At 36.3% G+C, this 20,253-nt stretch overlaps 1 protein-coding gene across 4 annotated transcripts in view; it reads left to right on the top strand.

Annotated features, from left to right (window-relative positions):
* PBG1 (20S proteasome beta subunit G1) overlaps positions 1-20,253 on the top strand; it is an 80,086-nt gene that overhangs the window by 23,458 nt on the left and 36,375 nt on the right. For all 4 annotated transcript variants that reach the window (XM_089811578.1, XM_089811577.1, XM_089811576.1 and 1 more), the window contains one exon: positions 1,443-1,519. In XM_089811578.1, coding sequence (XP_089667704.1) covers positions 1,443-1,519 — 77 coding nt within the window. The remainder of the gene's footprint in view (positions 1-1,442; positions 1,520-20,253) is intronic.

The following is a 20,253-nucleotide window of genomic DNA, read 5'->3' as shown; positions in this document are numbered from 1 at the left end:
TTGCATGTGAGAAAAATAGACAATGGCTTATGATAAGGGCCAAAAAAAAGTAAATTATTATTTAAATTTATATTTGATGGGCAGTGTGATTGCTTCTTCTTTCCATTATATTCAACTTCCATTGAGTCATAAAAACAAACAAATAAACAATATGATTAATCGCCTATTAAGCAGCTCACTAAATATGGTAGACTACAAACTGTCAGACATTTAGACATCCCCTTTTGCTTAAAAAATATTTGCAGTGCTCCTTTTCAGTTCTGCATCCCATTTTGGTATTGTATGCCATGAATTTTAGTATGCCTATATTTGAGAGAATCTCCTCCCTAACAACCACTATTTTATTCCCATGATTCATGAACATATCCAGCAATGTATTCAATGCCTGTCCCAAATTTTCCTTTTGGGCTAACTGCAACTTTCAGGTCCATGCAATAAATTGTAAGCTTCAGATTTTGGAGCCAAGTTGTCTAGTTCAATTACACTTATTTCAGCACCTAAAACTGCACACGTTCATTATAGAGTACTTGTTACATATGTCCTAGTGATGATATACATATGGATCACTGGTTGCATATGTTCTAGCATGTTTTTTTATGGTGTCTTATGATTTAAATCAATATCTAAAAGTTAACCAGTGGCCGTTGGCAGTCCTCTAAATGTGGGTCTATGGTGTATCATGCATGCACCTGTGTTTTACTCTGTATACTACTGATGCTTGTCATTGTTTCTAGTTTAAGATAATACATAAGTTTATAGTTATACCTCAAATTTATCAAATTATAAGACAGACTAATTTAAATTTATAACTGAGAAATGTCTTGCTCAGTATCATGCTCTGCTTCTTAATACTTTTGAAATTAGATCTTGAAATGGCAGAGCTTGAATATATTGTGTATTTTCGTGTTCTCACAGAATGTTTTCTAGCATACATTTTATTGTCAATCACCCCGTTGTCTTTCTTATGTGAATCTGACATCAGTAATATTTGTGCAGAATATTAGTTCTCCATTAATATATAATAATTTTTGATGTGGATCAGTAGATTAGATGGAAAGAACATGTCAATAATCACTTGTCAAATAGGATGCCATGTGAGATTTACATTAGTTCTAGAAGGACTTGAGAAGATTTTTGCACCAAATATCTTCCTGACTATTTCTTTAGCCTTGCAGTTCATATGAGTTTTTTGGGTAAATGTATAAATGAATAATGTGTGGTCAGTAGTCAGGCAAAGACAAGTGGTTTGCATCTACAGATTTTTTTCAAAGATATCCTATCTGAAAGAATATTAACATGAATTAAAGTTGGGGAACTAACTAGCTCTAAGGATTAAAATTGATTCACACAGAACTCCTTTGTATACTGGTTTGATTGGTTCTTAAATAATCTCTATTAAAAAATCTAAGTAAACATTTTCATTGATCATTTATGTTTTACAGGTATCCTTATGTAACTGGCACATCAGTCTTGGGTATTAAGTACAAAGATGGAGTCTTGCTAGCAGCAGACATGGGAGGTATGCGGGCCTATCTAACTAGGTTCTAAATGTCCCTGTTGGTTTTTGCTTGGTGTCTTGTATGCATGCTGTCATTAATAGGATTGCAAGTAATTTTTCAACTGTGTTACATTAGGACACTTCACCTGCAGAGGTGAAGATTTCATGGGCAACTTACCATCATTAGAAATTCTGAGGATGGCCAGACATTTTGAGTGGTAGCCATTTTATAATAATAAAGTATATTTTCAATTCAAAATCTATAGCTGGATGAGAACAGAAGTCCGAATTGGTTTTTAAACCTTATGCCCCTCACTACGTAATGCATTGAACATCACAGGAATTGTGGCAGCTGTATAAAAATTCATTATAGCTTTTGTATGTGATATCAATGAAATTGACATCTTGAAAACAGGATCATGTAATTGGTGGGTGAATTTAATTGAGTGGCAAAATATGTGTGAAACCTTGATGACTCCCATGCTGTCACTCAAATCTGAGCCTCGGTCCCCTCTCCTCAGTTTCCTAGGTGATCTAAACCCACAGGGACAAGGAAAGTATAGGGAAGATGGCATCTGCCACAGGGAACTATTTAGAGATATCCTTTTCATGTTTACTGCTTCCCTATGCTCTGGACCTACAGGGATTTGTTCCCCCTCCCCCCTCTGTTCTAGTTCCTACTTTAGCTGTTGGTTTTTACAAAAGCACTTCCTTTTTGTTGATAATAACCCTGAAAGTAAATCCATTACCCTAATCTGATCATCCATGTTCAAACTTGTTTAAAATTCGCATTTTCAACCTCTAACCAGTTTGAATTGGAATGTAATTATTTAAGTCTCCTGGACAGGGAAATCTGAATTTTATTTTGTTAATTTATGATTGCTGCAAATGTAATATTACTGCTTGTAAGCTATGTGTTTTCCAAGTGTAGATCTGAATGTATATATATAGGAGTAGAAGAGACATGTCTCTATGTTAATCAATATTGGTTATTGCAAGTCAATTTCCATTAGACAATATCAACTATATATATACACACACACACTCACACACATACATATACATATACATATATACTATACATATACATACACATACACATACACATACATACATACATACATACATACATATATATATATATATAACTGATGATTAATCAAATGCAATAATGTTTAACCAATAACCATAGAGGGATCGTCTCTAGATCAATTCAATCCAACTGAAGCTACAACATCAACTCTCTGTCTTAGCTAGGGAGGATAAACACATGGTTATATATTACCTCAATGTAATATCAAGTTGGCATGATTAAGAATATCTTTGATAAGAAGATACTCAATTTAGATATCATTTCATGGTATCAGGAATAATGGCCTCAAAATATCAAGTCACATGATATTCATCAAGTACTCAAAAAAAATGTTCATAGATTATGTATCCTCAACAATACTTATTATAGAAATATTCATGGTCTGTTTAAGGAACTTAACCCACCATGCAAGTTATCATCAATCATGATCTGCTTAGACATCATAAGATGTCCATCACAATAGAAGGCTATGGTTTGTTTAAGTTTAAGGAACATGGTCCACCATGCAAGTTATCATCTATCACGATCTTCTTAGACATCATAAGATGTCCATCACAATAGAAGGCCGTGGTCTGTTTAAGCAACTCAATCCACCGTGTAAGTTATAATCTATAACGATCTGCTTAGATATCATAAGATGCCCATCATAATAGAAGATTAAGTTATTGAAAGATTGTCACCTTCCAATGACTTTTACAAGCACAAGTAATAATCTTTTAGAAGTCATCACTTCCTCATGATGTACACAGGGGGTAGGCCCATTGTAATCATGTAGTCACACACATGGATTTTTAGACATCCTTTGAATATCAATCTTCTGAGATCCTCAGGTAGTGTTGTCTCTAATGAAGTGTTAGACTCCCTTTGAATATATACGATCAAGATCTTCAAAAATCAATTGAAACATATCCTCTATCTGCTCCCTCTTTTTGTAAGGTAACCAGTGTAACTCGGGTGCGCGCACCCGGGTCAAAACCCCGACGCACCTGGTGCGGGTGCATCACGCACCCAAGTACCCCCACCAGTAGCTTTTCCGCCGTCGCACCCTCGTCGCACCGGTCAAGCATCCGGGTGGGACGTGGTGCTCGGGTGCGCGAGTGGGCGGGTGCTTCTCGGGTGCTTGCGGGGTGCTTCTTGGGTGCTCGCGGGGTGCGCTGAGAAGAGGCCCAAAAAAGTTAAAAAAACAATAGTTTTTGCATTTTTTTTGTTTTTGTTTTTTAAGTATGCTAACCCTAATTGGGTGTGGGTCCCATGTGGTCTATTTGAAGGCTTAATAAGACCAATAGATTGCATTTTCATTTCACCATTTTGGAGCAGCAAGGAGCTAATTGAAAAAGAGTGTTTGGAGGAGCTTGTGAGAGATTAGTGGGTGGTTTTGCAAGTGATTGCAAGATCAAGAGGAGCAAGAGGAGCAAGAAAGTTTGATTTGGTAAGTGTCTCCTCAAGTTCAAGCCTTCAAGGTAGCGTTTTTTTAATTTTACTTAGTTTTTTTGGTTTTAAAAATCAATTTATAATTTTTAAATTTAGTATTTAGTATTTACTATTTAGTTTTACTAAGTTACTTTCAAGTTTCAATGTTCATTCTTGAATCTTGTTGATAGTTGATAGAATTCGCCATATTGACATATTTTTATTTTAAGAACAATGAAAAAAATTAAAAATTAATATAGATAATAAAATAAAAAATCATAGAATTAAGAACTATCAACTATCAACAAGATTCAAGAATGAACATTGAAACTTGAAAGTAACTTAGTAAAACGTTTCAGCATATGCCATATTGCCATATTTTTATTTAGTATTTAGCTTCATTTTTTAATACTTTAAATTTTTAAATAGTAAATGCTAAAATTAAATAGTAAAGTTTTAAGTTTTAAATTATTTTTACTTGGGCTGAAATGTATCATAATCATTTTTATAATTTTATTTTCATTTTGTGAAATGCAATTTTATAAATGGCTTCTAGATCCAGCCAAAGTGTAGAAGACATGGAAATTAATGAGCCAAGTGCATCTGATTATGAGCCTGAACTTGAGCCTGAAGGAAGTGATCATGGGGCTGATGTAGGTGGTCAATCTGAGCCTGAGGAAGAGCCTTCTTATGTTGCACCAGGGGTGCCTTCAATCTAATTGCCCTTAAAAGATTTTGAGGAAGTATGCTAGGGGTCCTTATGACCCAAAGTCTCCTCTTAAACAGTTTGCTACAAAAATTACATGCCCTACACCTTCAGGGGGTGGCACACGCAAATGAAAGTGCAATATATGTGGAGCAGAATGGTTTGGCAGCATTACAAGAGTTAATTCACACCTTTTTTGGAGTGGCTATGGTGTGAACCCATGCATGTTCTTGTCAAATCCTGAGAATGTCAAATATAGAATTGAAGTGAATAAACTATGGGGCATTCCTGACGATAGTGATGTTTCAGTGCCTAGATCTTTGTTTGCTAGGCAACAGGTACAGCATATACAACAGTTATAGAGGCAGCGAGATACATCTACTCGTATCTTGCATCAGCGAGTAAGGACTATGTCACCTACACCATCATTCTCCTCACCTACTCACAGTTCAGCAGGGGGAAATGGAAAGCAACTACAAGTCATAGTGATAGTAACCCCATTGCTCATTTATTTAACATGCGACCAGTTAGATGATGCTGTTGGTGATTTCTTCTTTGCCAATGGCATCTCTACACATGTGGCTTGATCTCCCTATTTTGTGAGGATGATGACCATGGCAGTGAATGAGGGAGAGCCATCATATGTGCCACTAGGTGACCACAAGCTGAGGACTACAATGTTGTATAGAGCCTATGACAAGGTTGGGATCTTGATGGAGCAAATGAAAGCATGTTGGATGGAGTCAGGTTGCAGCATTACCATGGATGGGTGGACGGACATTAGTCATCGTCCACTCATCAACATTATGGTTACATGCATGGAGGGCCCATATTTTTTGAAGGCAGTTGATTGTTCAGGGCATCGTAAAGATGCTGATTTTCAGTTTCATGTGCTTAGGGAAGCCATTGAGGAGGTTGGACCACAAAATATGGTCCAAGTTGTGACAGATGCAACACGTGTGGAAAGCTGCAGGGAGGCTTGTTGAGGCAGCTTATAGGCATATTTGGTGGACTCCATGTTGTGTGCATCCCATGAACAATGCACTCAAAGACATGGGGAAAATAGAGTGGATTAGAAAGGTGGTTAATGATGGTAGAGAGGTGTAGATGTTTATCTACAATCACTATACATCACATGCACTTTTTAGGAGCTTCGCAAAGAAGCAATTCTTGAAACTAGTTGAGACCAGGTATGCATCATATTATATTCTCTTGGAGAGAATGATTGAGTTGCAAGAGCCATTGCAACTCATGGTTATGACACAAGAATGAAATCGATGGCTTGAGTCCAGAACTGAGTAGGGGAAGAGGGTAAAGGAGACAGTGAAGAGTGATCAGTTTTGGAGTGATGCAAAATACGTAGTCTCCATCATTACTCTAGTGTTTCAGGTGATTAGATATGGAGATGCAGATTCACCTAGCCTTGGAGAGGTTTATGAGTGCATTGATTCCATGCTTGGGCAGATGAGGGCTGTTGTGCGTGAGAGAGACCCCACTCTAGCATTCTATACGGAGCACATTGAGCCTATCATTCACCGCAGGTGGGAGAAGTTGAACACTCCTTTGCACATGGCTGCCTATGCATTGAACTCAAAGTGGTACATACTTAGGCCTAGTAGAGTCACACGACTTCGGGATGATGAGGTGAAGAATGGGTTCTTTCGATGCATTGCCAAAATGTATGATACTGAGATTGCTAGTGAGATTCGCACTGAGTGGTCCGAATTTGCTAGTCTTTCAGGTAATCCTTAAATCTTGATTCAGTGCTCAAAACTCTTTATAATTATAAGTTCTTTTAATAATTAATTGTTACTTATAAGTTATAACTTTATTTAAGTTATTTATAATTTTAATATTATGTTGTAAACTTTAAAACTTGTAACTTGTAGGATACTCGGATATTGCAAAGGTGGATCTCAAAACCATGACACAAAAGAATCCCATTTTGTGGTGAAAATGTCATGGGTCACAAAAGTTAAAGATCACCTCACTAGCCATTCGATTGCTTTCTCAGGTGTGTAATACTAATAACTAATTCCAGCCCTTTACAAGCTTAACTTGAAGAGTTTTACCTTGCTGATTTTAATTTATGATTCATTGATTCAATAATTATTAATCATCGATTTACCATTTATCATTTGTTACAAATTGTATGAACATTTGTTTGTAACTTGTAAGTTGTAACTTTCAACTTTGTTATCTCAGGTGTCTAGCTCCTCAGTTGCAGAGAGGAATTGGTCCACCTATAGCTTCATTCACTCTATTAAGAGGAATAGACTTACCTCTAAGAGAGCGGAGAAGCTGGTTGCTGTACATGGTTACTTGCGGCTCAAAGATCTCAAGACACGCAAGTAGAAGGAGAGCTCTGCAGCACGATGGGATGTGGAGCCAGAGGATCTAGCTAAGATTGATGAGGATGCCGATGTAGAAACCAATTTAGGGCTAGTTGGTGTTCCTTTAGAGGATCAGGATCTTACCCATGAGGAGTCTAGTAGTTCTAGTGATGAAGACTTCGGCATAGGGGATGATCAGAGAGCACTTGAGATAATTCCATTCTCATTATTGGCATTTTGTCATTTTGTTGATTATACTCACTTTGATATGGCTATGATACATTATTATTATTTTACTGTTTCATGCTATGCGGCTCATTGTCATCATGAGCATCTTTATGATATATGATATTCATAAAATCATATTTGAACAATGAATTTTGACTCTTGCATCTTGAACTAAGTTAATTCGTCAAATGGTCATTAGTAATAGTAATGGTTATGAAATTTCAAGTTTCAAGTTTGAACTTATGGTTTGTGAATCACATTTTAATTTTCTCTATTCATTGTAGTCAACTATATTTGGTATGTTAATGTTACATTGTTATATAATATATTGAAGTATCATTTCATAATTAGCTTTTTCAATCATATATATTAATAATATTATATATATACTATGCAACCCCGTCCCCCCACTCCCTTTCCTCCCCCCCTTCGAACCCCCCCTCCGCTCCCTTGTTGCCTCACCCCCGGTGTCTCCAAATTGAGGCTATTTTTTTCCCGCACCTGAAACTCGTCTTGACATCCCCCCCCCCCCTTTGAATTTGATATCAATCTTCTTTTTCTCACAAGAGCATTTGCGGAGAGAAAGATCAAGGCAAATAGCTTTTTTAGTACACTCATGGATACAAAGAAAAGACTAGCTACAAAAAGTAAATAAAGATAGCTCTCAAGATTTAATAATCGAAAAATACTTATCTCTCTACTTATCTTGAGTTCCACTTAATATTCTCTAGAAATGGCTACTCTTCATGAAGCACTTTGGATTACTCATACTTTGGCTTCTCATAAAGACTTTATGGAGAAATGGTACATTTATTTGTTAGTACTCTTTTTGTGCCATGTCACCAATAATATGTGGCTCCTTATCACTAAGTTGACCCAAGCTAGAACATCTTATCTCCCACTTTTGCATTGTTTAACATGTCCATTCGGCTAACCCAAATACATGTGATTGTGTGTTGTTGTTTTCTAATGCTTGTCTTCAACAGTTGTGTTAGAGTTATCGGCTATATATGTGTTATGGAATGTGACATTAGTCACCCATGACTCAGTCTAACATGTCACTACAAACAAGTTATTCCTTATTATTTAATTATGACTTCTTATGTAAGTTTCCTTTCTATTTGCTGACAATGCGACATTAATCTGATGCCTTTGTAGATGTGGAAAAAGCATTGTTCTTTTCATCATTTCGTATGGTCCATTCCCATATGTTTCGATATCCCCCTCTGTATGGGTTTGAGTGGTAGTTTTTACCACTGCGTGAGATCGGATACGTTGTCCCTTTTTACATCTATTTTAAATTATGTTTTCCCTCCTTATGTCTCCTGCAGTCATACTCCATATAAGAATGTGTTGTTCACATTGTGGAATCCATGCAAGATGCATGTTTGATCTTTGCCTGTCATCTGTGGTTATGTGTTTCTTGGTTCTTACTCCTCACATTCCCATTCCACGTAATTTGCGTGCAGAGCTATGTGTTCCCTTTTGAATGCTTTGTTTTCCTTTCTCGTTCATCGTTTAATATGATTAATCTCTTTTTCGCTTTGTCGTTGTTGGGGATGGTATTAAAAATTACCTTTCCAAATTATGTGTTAATGAGTGGAGGCATGACGTGTAGCTTGTCCTTTCCAATTCTATTTATTTATTTTTGTTTGCCTTTTTCCTTTCATTATATGTTGTGCATAAATGCTTATTAGTAAATCATCCATAGTCTAATTTCATTGTATGATTGGCAATACTCACATTACAACAAGCTCCAATTTCACTTGATGTATTACAACACTAGTCCAAGAGATGACGCCATGATTCACTTTGAAAGGTATCCATGGCATTGTAGACTTCAACGAAGGAGAATATGAATAGTCCAAATGGTGGTGGGTGGCATATTTCATTTATCCACACCCAAATACTTGAGCGGCCATATGGAAGAAAGAATCTTGTCTCATGCAAGGGATCCACAAGGAATTATAGAACGTTAGGTCCAAAAACAATATTAATTAGAAATGAAAAATCTTTTCAGGAAATGCCCTTTTTAATGCTTACCAACAACAATTTTGATACAACCCTATCTGTTTATAACATTTGCAGTGTGACTTTAATACCATGTTAATTTATGATTGCTAAAAATGTAATAGTATTGCGTGTAAGGTATGTGTTTCCCAAGTGTACGTCTGAATGTATATCTATAGGAGTAGAATACACATGTCTCTATGTTAATCAATATTGGTTATTGTAAGTCAATTTCCATTAGACAATATCAACAACAATATAAACACATACACACACATACAAGTTGATATGTCTAATTGACGATCAGTCAAATGCAATAATGTTTAACCAATAATCGGAAAGGGATCGTCTCTAGATCAATTCAATCCAACTGAAGCTACAACATCAACATATTTGTTATGTTTTTAACCATTTGCTGGGGATTTAGGGTGAACTTCCAAGTGCTATTTTTTTAGTCTTGCATTTCATTGTTGCGTACACAACATGGAGGGTACTGGGTAGAAATTAATATTTTTAGAATACTTGTATTTTTGATTAATCATGCAATGTATAGTCATAGAGAGGATTCATCATAAGAATAATATTGATAGTTCTTCGGAAGAGAATTGTTTTGCGTGCCTTCGTGGGCAGACTTTTGTTTGTGAAGTTCTTGCATTCTTGATAGCAATCTCCTAGAGTATTATTCAACTCTATAGTCGTAATGCCCTCAATAACATTGAACAACTCTTTGAAAATTTAAGTGAAGTTTTTATTTTAATAAAAAATAACTCAACTAAAACATTACCAAATTCTCTTATTCAGGGTCAGATATTATCACCGTCTAGTCTATTCTCTAAGGTTTCAGACTTGAAGTAACTTTTAAATTGAAATCCAAGTTCTTTGCTCTGACTCTTCTTTCCACTAAAAATATCCATTGAACCAATTGTGAGCTTTGGTGGAGGTTTATATTAAATCTAGAGGATACTTTTGAGTTAAACTTGCTCCTAATTATTAATGTATGTATTACTAAGGTTCTATGGGATGGTAGGACATGGGGAACTAGCTCATCTTTTGTTGGCTAAACCAATCACACTCCAAGGCCAAACATTACTTGGTTATAAATGGACTGAAATTAGGCTTTAATAATATTTTGGGTCCAATAGGCCATTAGAAAAAAATTACCACTTTCTCGCCTAAAGCATCTCTTTGAGGATCTTGATGCAAACTACTATCAATTTGTTTTAAGGAAGTTAGAGACAATGTTGGACTCCCTTAATCCTTGCAAAATCCAAGGCTTTGTGGTGACATCTCATTCAACTTTAGGACTTTTGATGTGATCTTGCCACTTATTGATTACCAAGATTGTTAGATATTTACTTAGGGAACTTGATAAATAACAAGTCTCAAGACTTGATCCAAATTACATTAATCTTGTTAATCTCTTGTTGGAATTTGAATGGGTTCAAAGAAACCACGAGGGATATTTTTTTGGAAGTGAGTTTGAATTCTAAATCTCATTTCGAGTTTGGAGTAGGTTGAAGAAACTATGAGGAAAAACAAATGTTTGACTAGAGGCTTGGATGCAAAAAGAACTTTCATTGTTGAGTAATTTGTACCTTTGGATATACTGCAAATACTACTTTCACTGTAAGAATTGTTGACTTAGGTTAGTGTTTCCAATAGGGTTGATGCGCTTAAACGGTAACACATCTTTATAGTGTGAGCATATATTATTACGATAATAGATAAGCTTCTATTTTTAGTTAATGGTTATCTATTCGTAATCTATTGTAAATATTAGAATGTTTCTTATATTAGTTAGTTTGTAGTTTTCTTTTAGCTAGAATAGAATGTTTCTATTCTTAATGACTGTTTCCTAAGGAAGCATTGTTTTATTCTTTTGTATATATTGACCTCTCAATCTCTGTTAATATTAAGCAAATATTTTCCAATTAGTTCGTAATATGGAACTAGAGCCAATTCTTTGAATTTTTTTGAAAAATATTATGATTTCTTGTTTAAAATTATTAGAGCAATATTTTTTGAAATTATTTTATGTGATATTTGCTTTTTACAGCCATTTTTCTGCAACTGCTGTCTGATTTTTCTGCACATTTCCGCCATTTTTTGTGGTTTTTTTTGCAGCAGGGTTGTTTTTGTTCAAAACCCTAATTTTCTGCACCAGATCAAATTTTTCTTTTTACAGATTCTTGGTTGGTTGTTCAAGATCTCAAAGAAGTTATCTATTTTTTCCGAGTGCCTCAATTTTTGAGCCAACACATCCATAAACTCACAACATATTCTTTATGGGTTTTTCGAGCTCTTTTGGGCACCGCTTCAATTTTTTTGGGTCTTCCATTTTTTTGCCTCAAAGTATGTGCCTCCATAGATTTTCATGATTTTTCATTGAAAAACGTGCTATGGCTTCTTTGGCTAATATTTTTCTTGAGAGCAATTCAAAATTTAATGGTCAGAATTATGGCACTTGGAAGCAACAGAGAATTGCAATTCTTGAATATTGAAATATTGATCAGATTGTCCTGGGTGTTGCACAACATCCGACTGCCCTTGGTACTGATTAGGATGCATGAGATCTAGATAATTGGGAGGAGGTGATACTTTTCAAATTATCCATGGTTGACGATCAACTCTCTCAGATTCCATCTGGCAAGACAATTGCCGAGATATGGGCACATCTGAAGAATCTTCATGAGACTTTTGATGAAAGTAGAGCTTTCTTTTTGCAAAATATTCTGTTTTCTATTATCATGGATAAGAGAACATTGCTCCAGGCTCACCTGAATAATATTCATGAAATCTGTGATTAGTTGCTTGCCATTGGTTGCAAGATGGAGGAAGAGGGTATTGTGGTCATCACTCTTAGGAGTTTACCGAAGTCCTGTGAGCATTTTATCGAGACCCTCAACATCACTTCTTCTGGTGTTGATCTGCAATTCACAAATCTCTACACTCCTGCATCAACAAGATTAGTGGAAACAATAGTTTGTTAGCAATTCCAGCTCTACCTCCTTAGAGCAAGCCTTTGTTGCTAAATGCTTTTAGAAGGATAAAGACAATTCTCAGCCAAAATCCTCCGCTCTATATTCAGAAGGCTTCCGGAAGAAGAACATAAAATGCAACTATTGCCACATGAAGGTTGAATGTCGGAAATGCTTAGCTGCCCAATCTAAGCAAATAGGATTCAAGAAATCCGTAATCAGTTGCTTGCCATTGGTCGCAAGATGGAGAAAGAGGACATTGTGGTTATCACTCTCAGGAGTTTACCCAAGTCCTATGAGCATTTTATCGAGACTCAATATCACTTCTTCTGGTATTGATCTAAAATTCACAGAGCTATGCACACTCCTGCTTCAACAAGATCAGTGGAAACAACAGTTCGGTAGCAGTTCCAGCTCCACCTTCTCAGAGGAAGCCTTTGCTGCTAAATCCTTTCAGAAGGATAAAGGCAAGTCTCAGCAGAGATCCCCTGCTCCATATTCAGAAGATTATGAAAGAACAACATTTAATGCAACTTTTGCCACAAGTTTGGTCACATGAAGGTTGAATGTCGAAAACACTTAGCTGCCCAATCTAAGCAATCAAGTCCACAACCCAAAGTGAACAATGCAGAGCACATTGAGCAGACGAAACCTACCTTTTACACCTTCATGGCTAAAAGTCCTACAGAGCATGTGAAGTCGTCTGCTTGGTACATTGATTCAGGTGCCTCTCATCATTTCACCCATCATAGAGACTTGTTCACTAACTACCAGCCTTATTCAGATTCTGTTAATTTTTGGTGGTGGAGGAGACTACACTGTTGTTGGTAAAGGCAACATTCAGATTTAGTTTGCTAGGAGGAATCTCATTTCCTCGATGTGTACTACATTCCAGGGATGGAACTAAATCTACTCTTAGTCAGTCAATTATTGCGACATTCTCCATAGTTGGATGTCACCTTCAGTTCACGTCAGTGTACCATCATTAATAGGGTGACTTAGTCTATTGTTGCAGTGGGTTTTGAGGATCATGGTCTTTTTCATCTTCTGATTTTGGTGATTCTCGAGACTTAGCTATGGCTGTTTGACGGTCTTTTGTTAACACACTTTGCCATTAGCGGTATGGGCACTTAAATGTACATTATCTCTCGCAACTTGCTGTGGAAGAGCTTGTCCTCATTTTGCTAGAGATTCAGACTCAACAGCTTGGTGTCATGGATATATTAACCATTAAGGGAGTGTATTACGATAATAGATAAGCCTCTATTAATAGTTAATAGTTATCTATTTGTAATCTATTGTAAATATTAGAATGTTTCTGATATTAGTTAGTCTGTAGTTATCTGTTAGCTTTCTTTTAGCTAGAATAGAATGTTTTTGTTCTTTACGATCGTTTCTTAAGGAAACATCATTTTATTCTTTTGTATATATTAACCTCTCGGACTTTGTTAATATTAAACAAATATTTTCCAATTACTTCATAATATATGCAAGACGAAATAAACTTTTGTTAATATTCCAATATATTAAGGAAAGATGGTGAGGGATGGAATAACTCTTTTAGTAAGCAAGGGGAAAAGGTCTAACACTCTCCAAGAAGGTGAGAAACTACTTGACTTGAGCATGTTAGTGTATTGGACTATCAAGTGTTGAAACTTGTTTGCTACCACTAATATAAAAGTTAAAACTCTTTATCTAGTTATGGAGATAGGCATCCAAGATCTAGAGGCGTAATGGAAAACACAAAAAAGCAAGTTCACTATGACAAGAATAAATTAAATTCTTATCAAGAATGCAATAGAATGGAATGAGATTACAAAGGCAACCTCCTTAGTTATGCAAGCCAAGGTGAGACATGATAGCATCTGATTATCCCAAGTGTCTAAATCTGATGATGTGATGCATAAAGTGATATTATCTAGATAAGGTGGAAAATGAAAATGTGGTAAGTCCACTAAAGGTGGGGATCCCACTTAAAGTGGGAATGTGGTCCCTAAGTAAGTAACATGTGATAAGTGCAACTTAGGGAGAATGTATAAATGGAAACAATGCGAGCCGGGTTTGAGCTTCTAGACCATGTTAGGTACCCATGCAGAAATATAAAGAAATCCCTCACAAATGGTGAAAAGTAGAAATTTTAGCAGAAAAAAACTCCTCAAAAGAGAGATGAAAATACCAAATACTTGCAAGAAAGAATGAGAAGGACAAAACCCCATCTGAGGTAAAAAATGATCCCCTTTGAAGAAATATCTCACACTCCAAGAGAGCTTGCAAATGATGATAATAACTTTAGTGAAGGGTTTGGTGAAGATATATGCAATCTCATGTGCTATAGGACAATATTGCAAATCAATGACTTGTTCATGTAAGCTCCTTGATTTAGTGCATATGGATCTGGATTAGTTTGGTCCATTGACAATGAACCAGCTTCTTCGAGATTTGGATGACACTTAGATTGTCACAATGAAGGACAATGGGCTGTGAAATGATGAAGCCAAACTCAATTAAAATATCTTGAAGCCAAATAGCCCTAGTAGTGACATTAACAACTCTTCAATACTGAACCTCGCTTGAAGAAAGAGTAATTGCATGCTGCTGCTTGCTTTGTAAGTAAAAGACCAAGATGAAGATGAAGGTGTAGCCGTAAATGGACTTACGTTCATCAAGATCGCCCACCCAATCAAAATCAATATAGCAAGCCAACTCCTTAGCTGTTGCATAGTGAATCCCATAGTGATGATTACCTTGTATGTAATGCAAGATGCATTTGGCAGCTTTCCAACGAAGCTGATTTGGTTCCTACATAAAGTGTGAAATTATGCTAACCACAAGAAATTTTAGGTTTTCTAAGTCAAAAGTAGATGAGGCATTCAACAAGATGATGATACAAGGTGACATCAACAAGTGGAATTGAGCAGTTAACACCAAGCTTTACTCCTAAAAGAGGAGTTAGACCTGCAATCAATTGTGTGGAACAAAGCTAGAAGATAAAGAACATATTAGTGTTGGGCAAGAGTGATACCAAAAGAAGATTGTGTGATCTCAATTCTGAGAAAATAGCACAAAGAGCCCAAGTTAGCCATAACAAACTTGTCATTAGGGATGACTCCCAATAATGATCAAGTCATCAACATAATAACAAAAAGAATTGGGAGTCATTGTGCTGCAAACTGTTAACATTCAGATTTGGGTGGCTTCTAGTGGATCCTACCGAGAGAAGAAACAAATCCATCCTGATATACCAAACCCCAGGTACTTGCTTGAGGCCATAGATAGACTTCCTTAACTTGTGAACCATAAAAGAATCTCTCTTGAAGATCTCCATGTAAAAATTGACTCCACATACATTTGATGTATAACCTATCCATGAGCTGCAACAATTGCAAGAATCAAGGAAATGGAATTCATCTTAGCATCAAAGGCAAAGGTTTTTGTGTTATCAATGCAAGGAACTTGTGAGAAATCTTTTGCCACAAGCTGTGCTTTGAACTTATCAATAGTTCCATCCGCTCCATGTTTGGTTAGATAGATCCACTTGCATTGAATCATCTCTCCTGGTAGAAAGAGGGATCAAGTTCCATGTGTGGCATGTTATCAAGGAACTATACTCATCCTCCATTGTTGAATCCCATTTAGGAACTCTTGATCCCTTCTTAAAATAATGTGGATCTATAGTAGCAATGTAGACATGTTGAAGATGTTGATGTTGTGACAGAGTACTTCGAGCTCTTGAAGGATTCTAGCTAGATTGTCTATTGATTCTAGGGATTGTTGTAACATCCCCTTTTTTTGGGTCTTAACTAACAACTAGCATATCAAGGAAGTATAGTTAATACTTCATATTCATGGGAAGATAGTTATAATAGTTAAGTTCATATGAATGAGATTAATGGTTACAATCAGTTAAACGGAAAATTTCATAACTAACAATTGATAGCATCATAAATCTAAATAATGAATTTGAATTTTACATACCCTACATTCCGAAATTGGAATCTACCTAGGGCAACATCTGCAAAACCCAGGTTAATCCATATATACCACCTAGGGCACAAATAGTTATACCACTATTGAAATTTCAATTACCATTTAGGGCATCAAATAGTAGTGTATCATAATGACATATACCACCGAGGGCATCAAATACCACTTGTATCATCCTTTTTCTTTCCTATTGCTAAATATAGCAATAAAATATAGTTAAAAGATACGTTCATTTTCATTTTTCACATAAAAGGAGGACAGTTATAACATCCATCAAGTAGGCCTATCTCAAGCATACAAATATAATTCATGTCAAATTGGAAGATCAACTGATCAAACCTGTTACCATTTACATTGATGAGAAAAGCTGATTTCATTGGAGGAAATAACTAATTCAATGATATAAATCAATCTAACATACCGTTAACTTGTAATTTCAAATATCATAAAAGTAAAATATCCGTTACCAACAAACGTTGATTGCATAACTTATCTCTGTCTTGTGCATCTCTTGGCATTGGTGGAGAGCGACACATTGTCAAGGGCTTAGCCTCCCAACTGCGGACCTTTAATTATCCCTACACAATCTCATTTGAGAAAGGCCCTCCCTACCTAGAAATAGACATGGAACACCTTGTCCAGCCATTGAGCATCCTGGTACTTAATTCCACCACTCGACTTGACAATTGCGTATACTTGAACAATCATGAGCTGACTTGATTTTTAGTAACCTCTTTTAAAAAGAAATGAATGTTCATGTATGGAAGTTATGATCATATTGTTTTCTTTTCCTTTGCAGGAGTCTTCTCCACTCCACCCATTATCATTGGCTTCACTAGCTTTGGGTGAGTCCTCGGAGATTATCTCATCATACTGAGATTTATCACATGTTTTTTTCGAATAAATTCCATAGCTGGTATACAACGAGTACTACTATGTATATCAATATATCATGATTTTAAAATCAGATTTTGTTACAGAACTCTCATAAAGAAAGTAATTTGATACAGAAGAAGAAATGTATGAGATCCCTTGCATTTCGAGCCTCTGAGATATACTTAATGTCATGCTCGATGGAGGTGTTTCTAATGCAGCCAAAAACAGATTCTATTAGCCATGATGCTAAAATGGAAAACTTAGAATGGAGAGAAATTCATAACCTAAGTGAAATATGTCAATGGTCAATTTGAAATCAGTTGTGTATGATACCACCATCGTGAGGTTCTCATGGCTCGATTGTTGGTGAAATATGTGAGAGAAAATCCAAAAGAATAGAAGGTAATTTGCAGTGTCAACTGGTCTAATGTTATGCGCACAATAGAATACCATTTTTATTTATTTGCAATTGCGGAGTCTTGTAGCTCCCGACTTGGTACCATGATGTCAGTTTCAAGATGAATAGTTTTTAAAAGATCATCGGTTTTTAAAAGGTCATCAATTTGAAAGATGGGCGCCAACTTGAGATGGCCGCCTCTCAACTAGAGAAAATATAAAGATTACCTTTCCATGGTTTAAAAACAAAAAGAAAAAAAAATAAAAAAAAAAAATAAAAAAAATATATATATATATATATATATATAAATAAATAAATATATATATATATATATATATATATATATATATATATATATATATATATATATGAAGGCATCATGCTATTGTGCTATATCTATAGGTGTACCTATATGTACACATATATCTATATACTTGTGCGATTTAGAGAGTACATATAATTTATTATATCTTCTCTATACACACACACACACACACACACACACACACACATATAATAAGCATAATTCATAGATATCATCAGAGTATCATGGTGACATCATATATATATATATATATGTGAAATTCATAATGTTGATCACTTCCTTGGTCTCAAAATAAGAGAGAGGTAATAGTTCTTATCATGATATTAAATGTTTAATATTTCTCTTGATATAAAAAATAGACCAAGTAGCTCATGGTATTGCCCAACGTACACTCTTGCTTGCCTAGTTGTTTACCCTTAGCCATGGTGGTTCAAGACTAGAACCTATTTTCCCAGTGATGGTTGTGCCCCTGTGCCTAATTCTTTTCTGTCAATGCTTCCACCCCTTGACGTGTTCCTGCAAGGAATTTTTCAACAATTATATCATATTCCTCAATATAATAACAATAACCATAACAAGGTATTAATCATAAACTATCATAACGGCTAACTGCCATTTCACTTCCCATGAATTCATGACAAATAACCAACTTTCGAAGATACATCAAAATATCATCATATGAAATTATAACGATTGACCATCTTACCATTTCACATTATTGTAACTAATTTGACTTGTCAATTGACTTCACATGAAACCTCAAATGGCTATATGAACATTTCAAATGGAGCCAAAATTGGGATGTAACAATTGTCGAGCCCAATGAGGTTGTGAAGAAGATGGGGATGAAGGAAGAGTATCCTAAACTTGAAGACATGAACCTTGCTGAGGTGTGAACTTATGAGTTAGAGATGAGGTAGAATTATTTGAGTCACTATCATTCATGCCCAACATGCAGAAGGATGAGAGGGATTTGATGTTAGAATCTGAAAAGATTAATAACCCAGAAAACTAGTGCAAAGAGTAAATATCTAAACTATGAATGCAAATGATACAAAATCAAAATAGCATCATAGAGTTAGTCTCCAAGAGAGTAATGTTAGTCTCTAAGAGAGTAATGTTAGTCTCCAAGAGAGTAATGCAAATGCTGGAAGCAAAATAGCATTAAGAGGATGCAAAAATAAGAGATGCAAATACAAGCCATGTAGCATGCTTATATAGGCTAGGAAGAGGGAGGAGGTGGCAACACCAACCAATGAGGAGCAACCATCTATCGGACTAAAGATAGCAAAGTATCTTCCCAAGATAGCTAATGGATGCTCACATGTAGGAAGGTGACACCTCACAACCATTCACCTAATAAGACATGCTTTATTAACCTAAGCGAGATTATTAAAAAGTGTAGGAAAAACCTAGCAAAATAGGAAAAATAAAAAACTACACTAACACCCCCCCATAAGCGAAGCTTAGGTGGATTTAGAAATGGGTCTCGGCAAGTCAAGCCTGATGAGGTACCCATGTACATAAGATTTCTCAAAAGAGAGAGAAAAGAGACCCCCCCACAAAAAAGTCAGGACTCCGAGTGAGAGGAAGAGGCCCCCCCAAAAGATGAAGCATCCCGCACCCCCAGCAAAGCTCACAAATGAAGGAACTTGCTCTCAGTGAAGGGTTTGGTGAAGATATCAGCAACTTGCTCGGAAGTCGGACAATAGCGAAGGTCAATGACATGACCATGGATGAGCTCCCGGATGTAGTGCATGTGGACCTCTATGTGTTTGGCCTGTTGATGATGAACTGGATTCCATGAGATCTGAATGGCACTCTGGTTGTCACAAAATATGACTGATGGCCGTCTGATCTGGATACCAAACTTAGTGAGAAGATGTTGAATCCAAATGGCCTTAGTGGCGGCATTTACAGCCCCCCGATACTCAACCTCAGTAGAAGACAGAGCAATAGCAGACTGCTTTTTGCTCGACCAACCAACAGGACCTGACCCAAGTGAGAAGCTATACCCTGAAGTAGACTTGCGATCTTCAGAATCACCTGCCCAATCTGAATCTGTGTAGCCCACCAAATCAAGCTCAATACCTGCTGCGTAGTGAATCCCACAACTACGAGAACCTTGAATGTAGTGAAGGATCCGCTTGACTGCTTTCCAGTGTAACTCATGGGGCTCCTGCATGAATCGAGAGACCATGCCTACAACATAGGAGATGTCAGGTCTCGTATGAGTTAGATAAATGAGACTCCCAACAAGTTGGCGATACAAAGTGCCATCAACAAGTGGAGAAGAACATTGAGCCTCAAGTTTGACTCCAGAAAGGAAGGGAGTCGGAGCAGGCTTACAGTCAGCCATATGAAACCTCGAGAGTAAATCTAGAGCATACTTGGATTGTGTGATGGTGATCCCAG

This window comes from Cupressus sempervirens, chromosome 11, assembly GCF_028749045.1.
Source record: "Cupressus sempervirens isolate cs-2001-9-10 chromosome 11, ASM2874904v1, whole genome shotgun sequence".
In the NCBI taxonomy this organism is placed as follows: domain Eukaryota; kingdom Viridiplantae; phylum Streptophyta; class Pinopsida; order Cupressales; family Cupressaceae; genus Cupressus; species Cupressus sempervirens.
The sequence above is the reverse complement of the archived record's forward strand: the minus strand, read 5'-3'. Positions and strand labels throughout refer to the sequence as shown.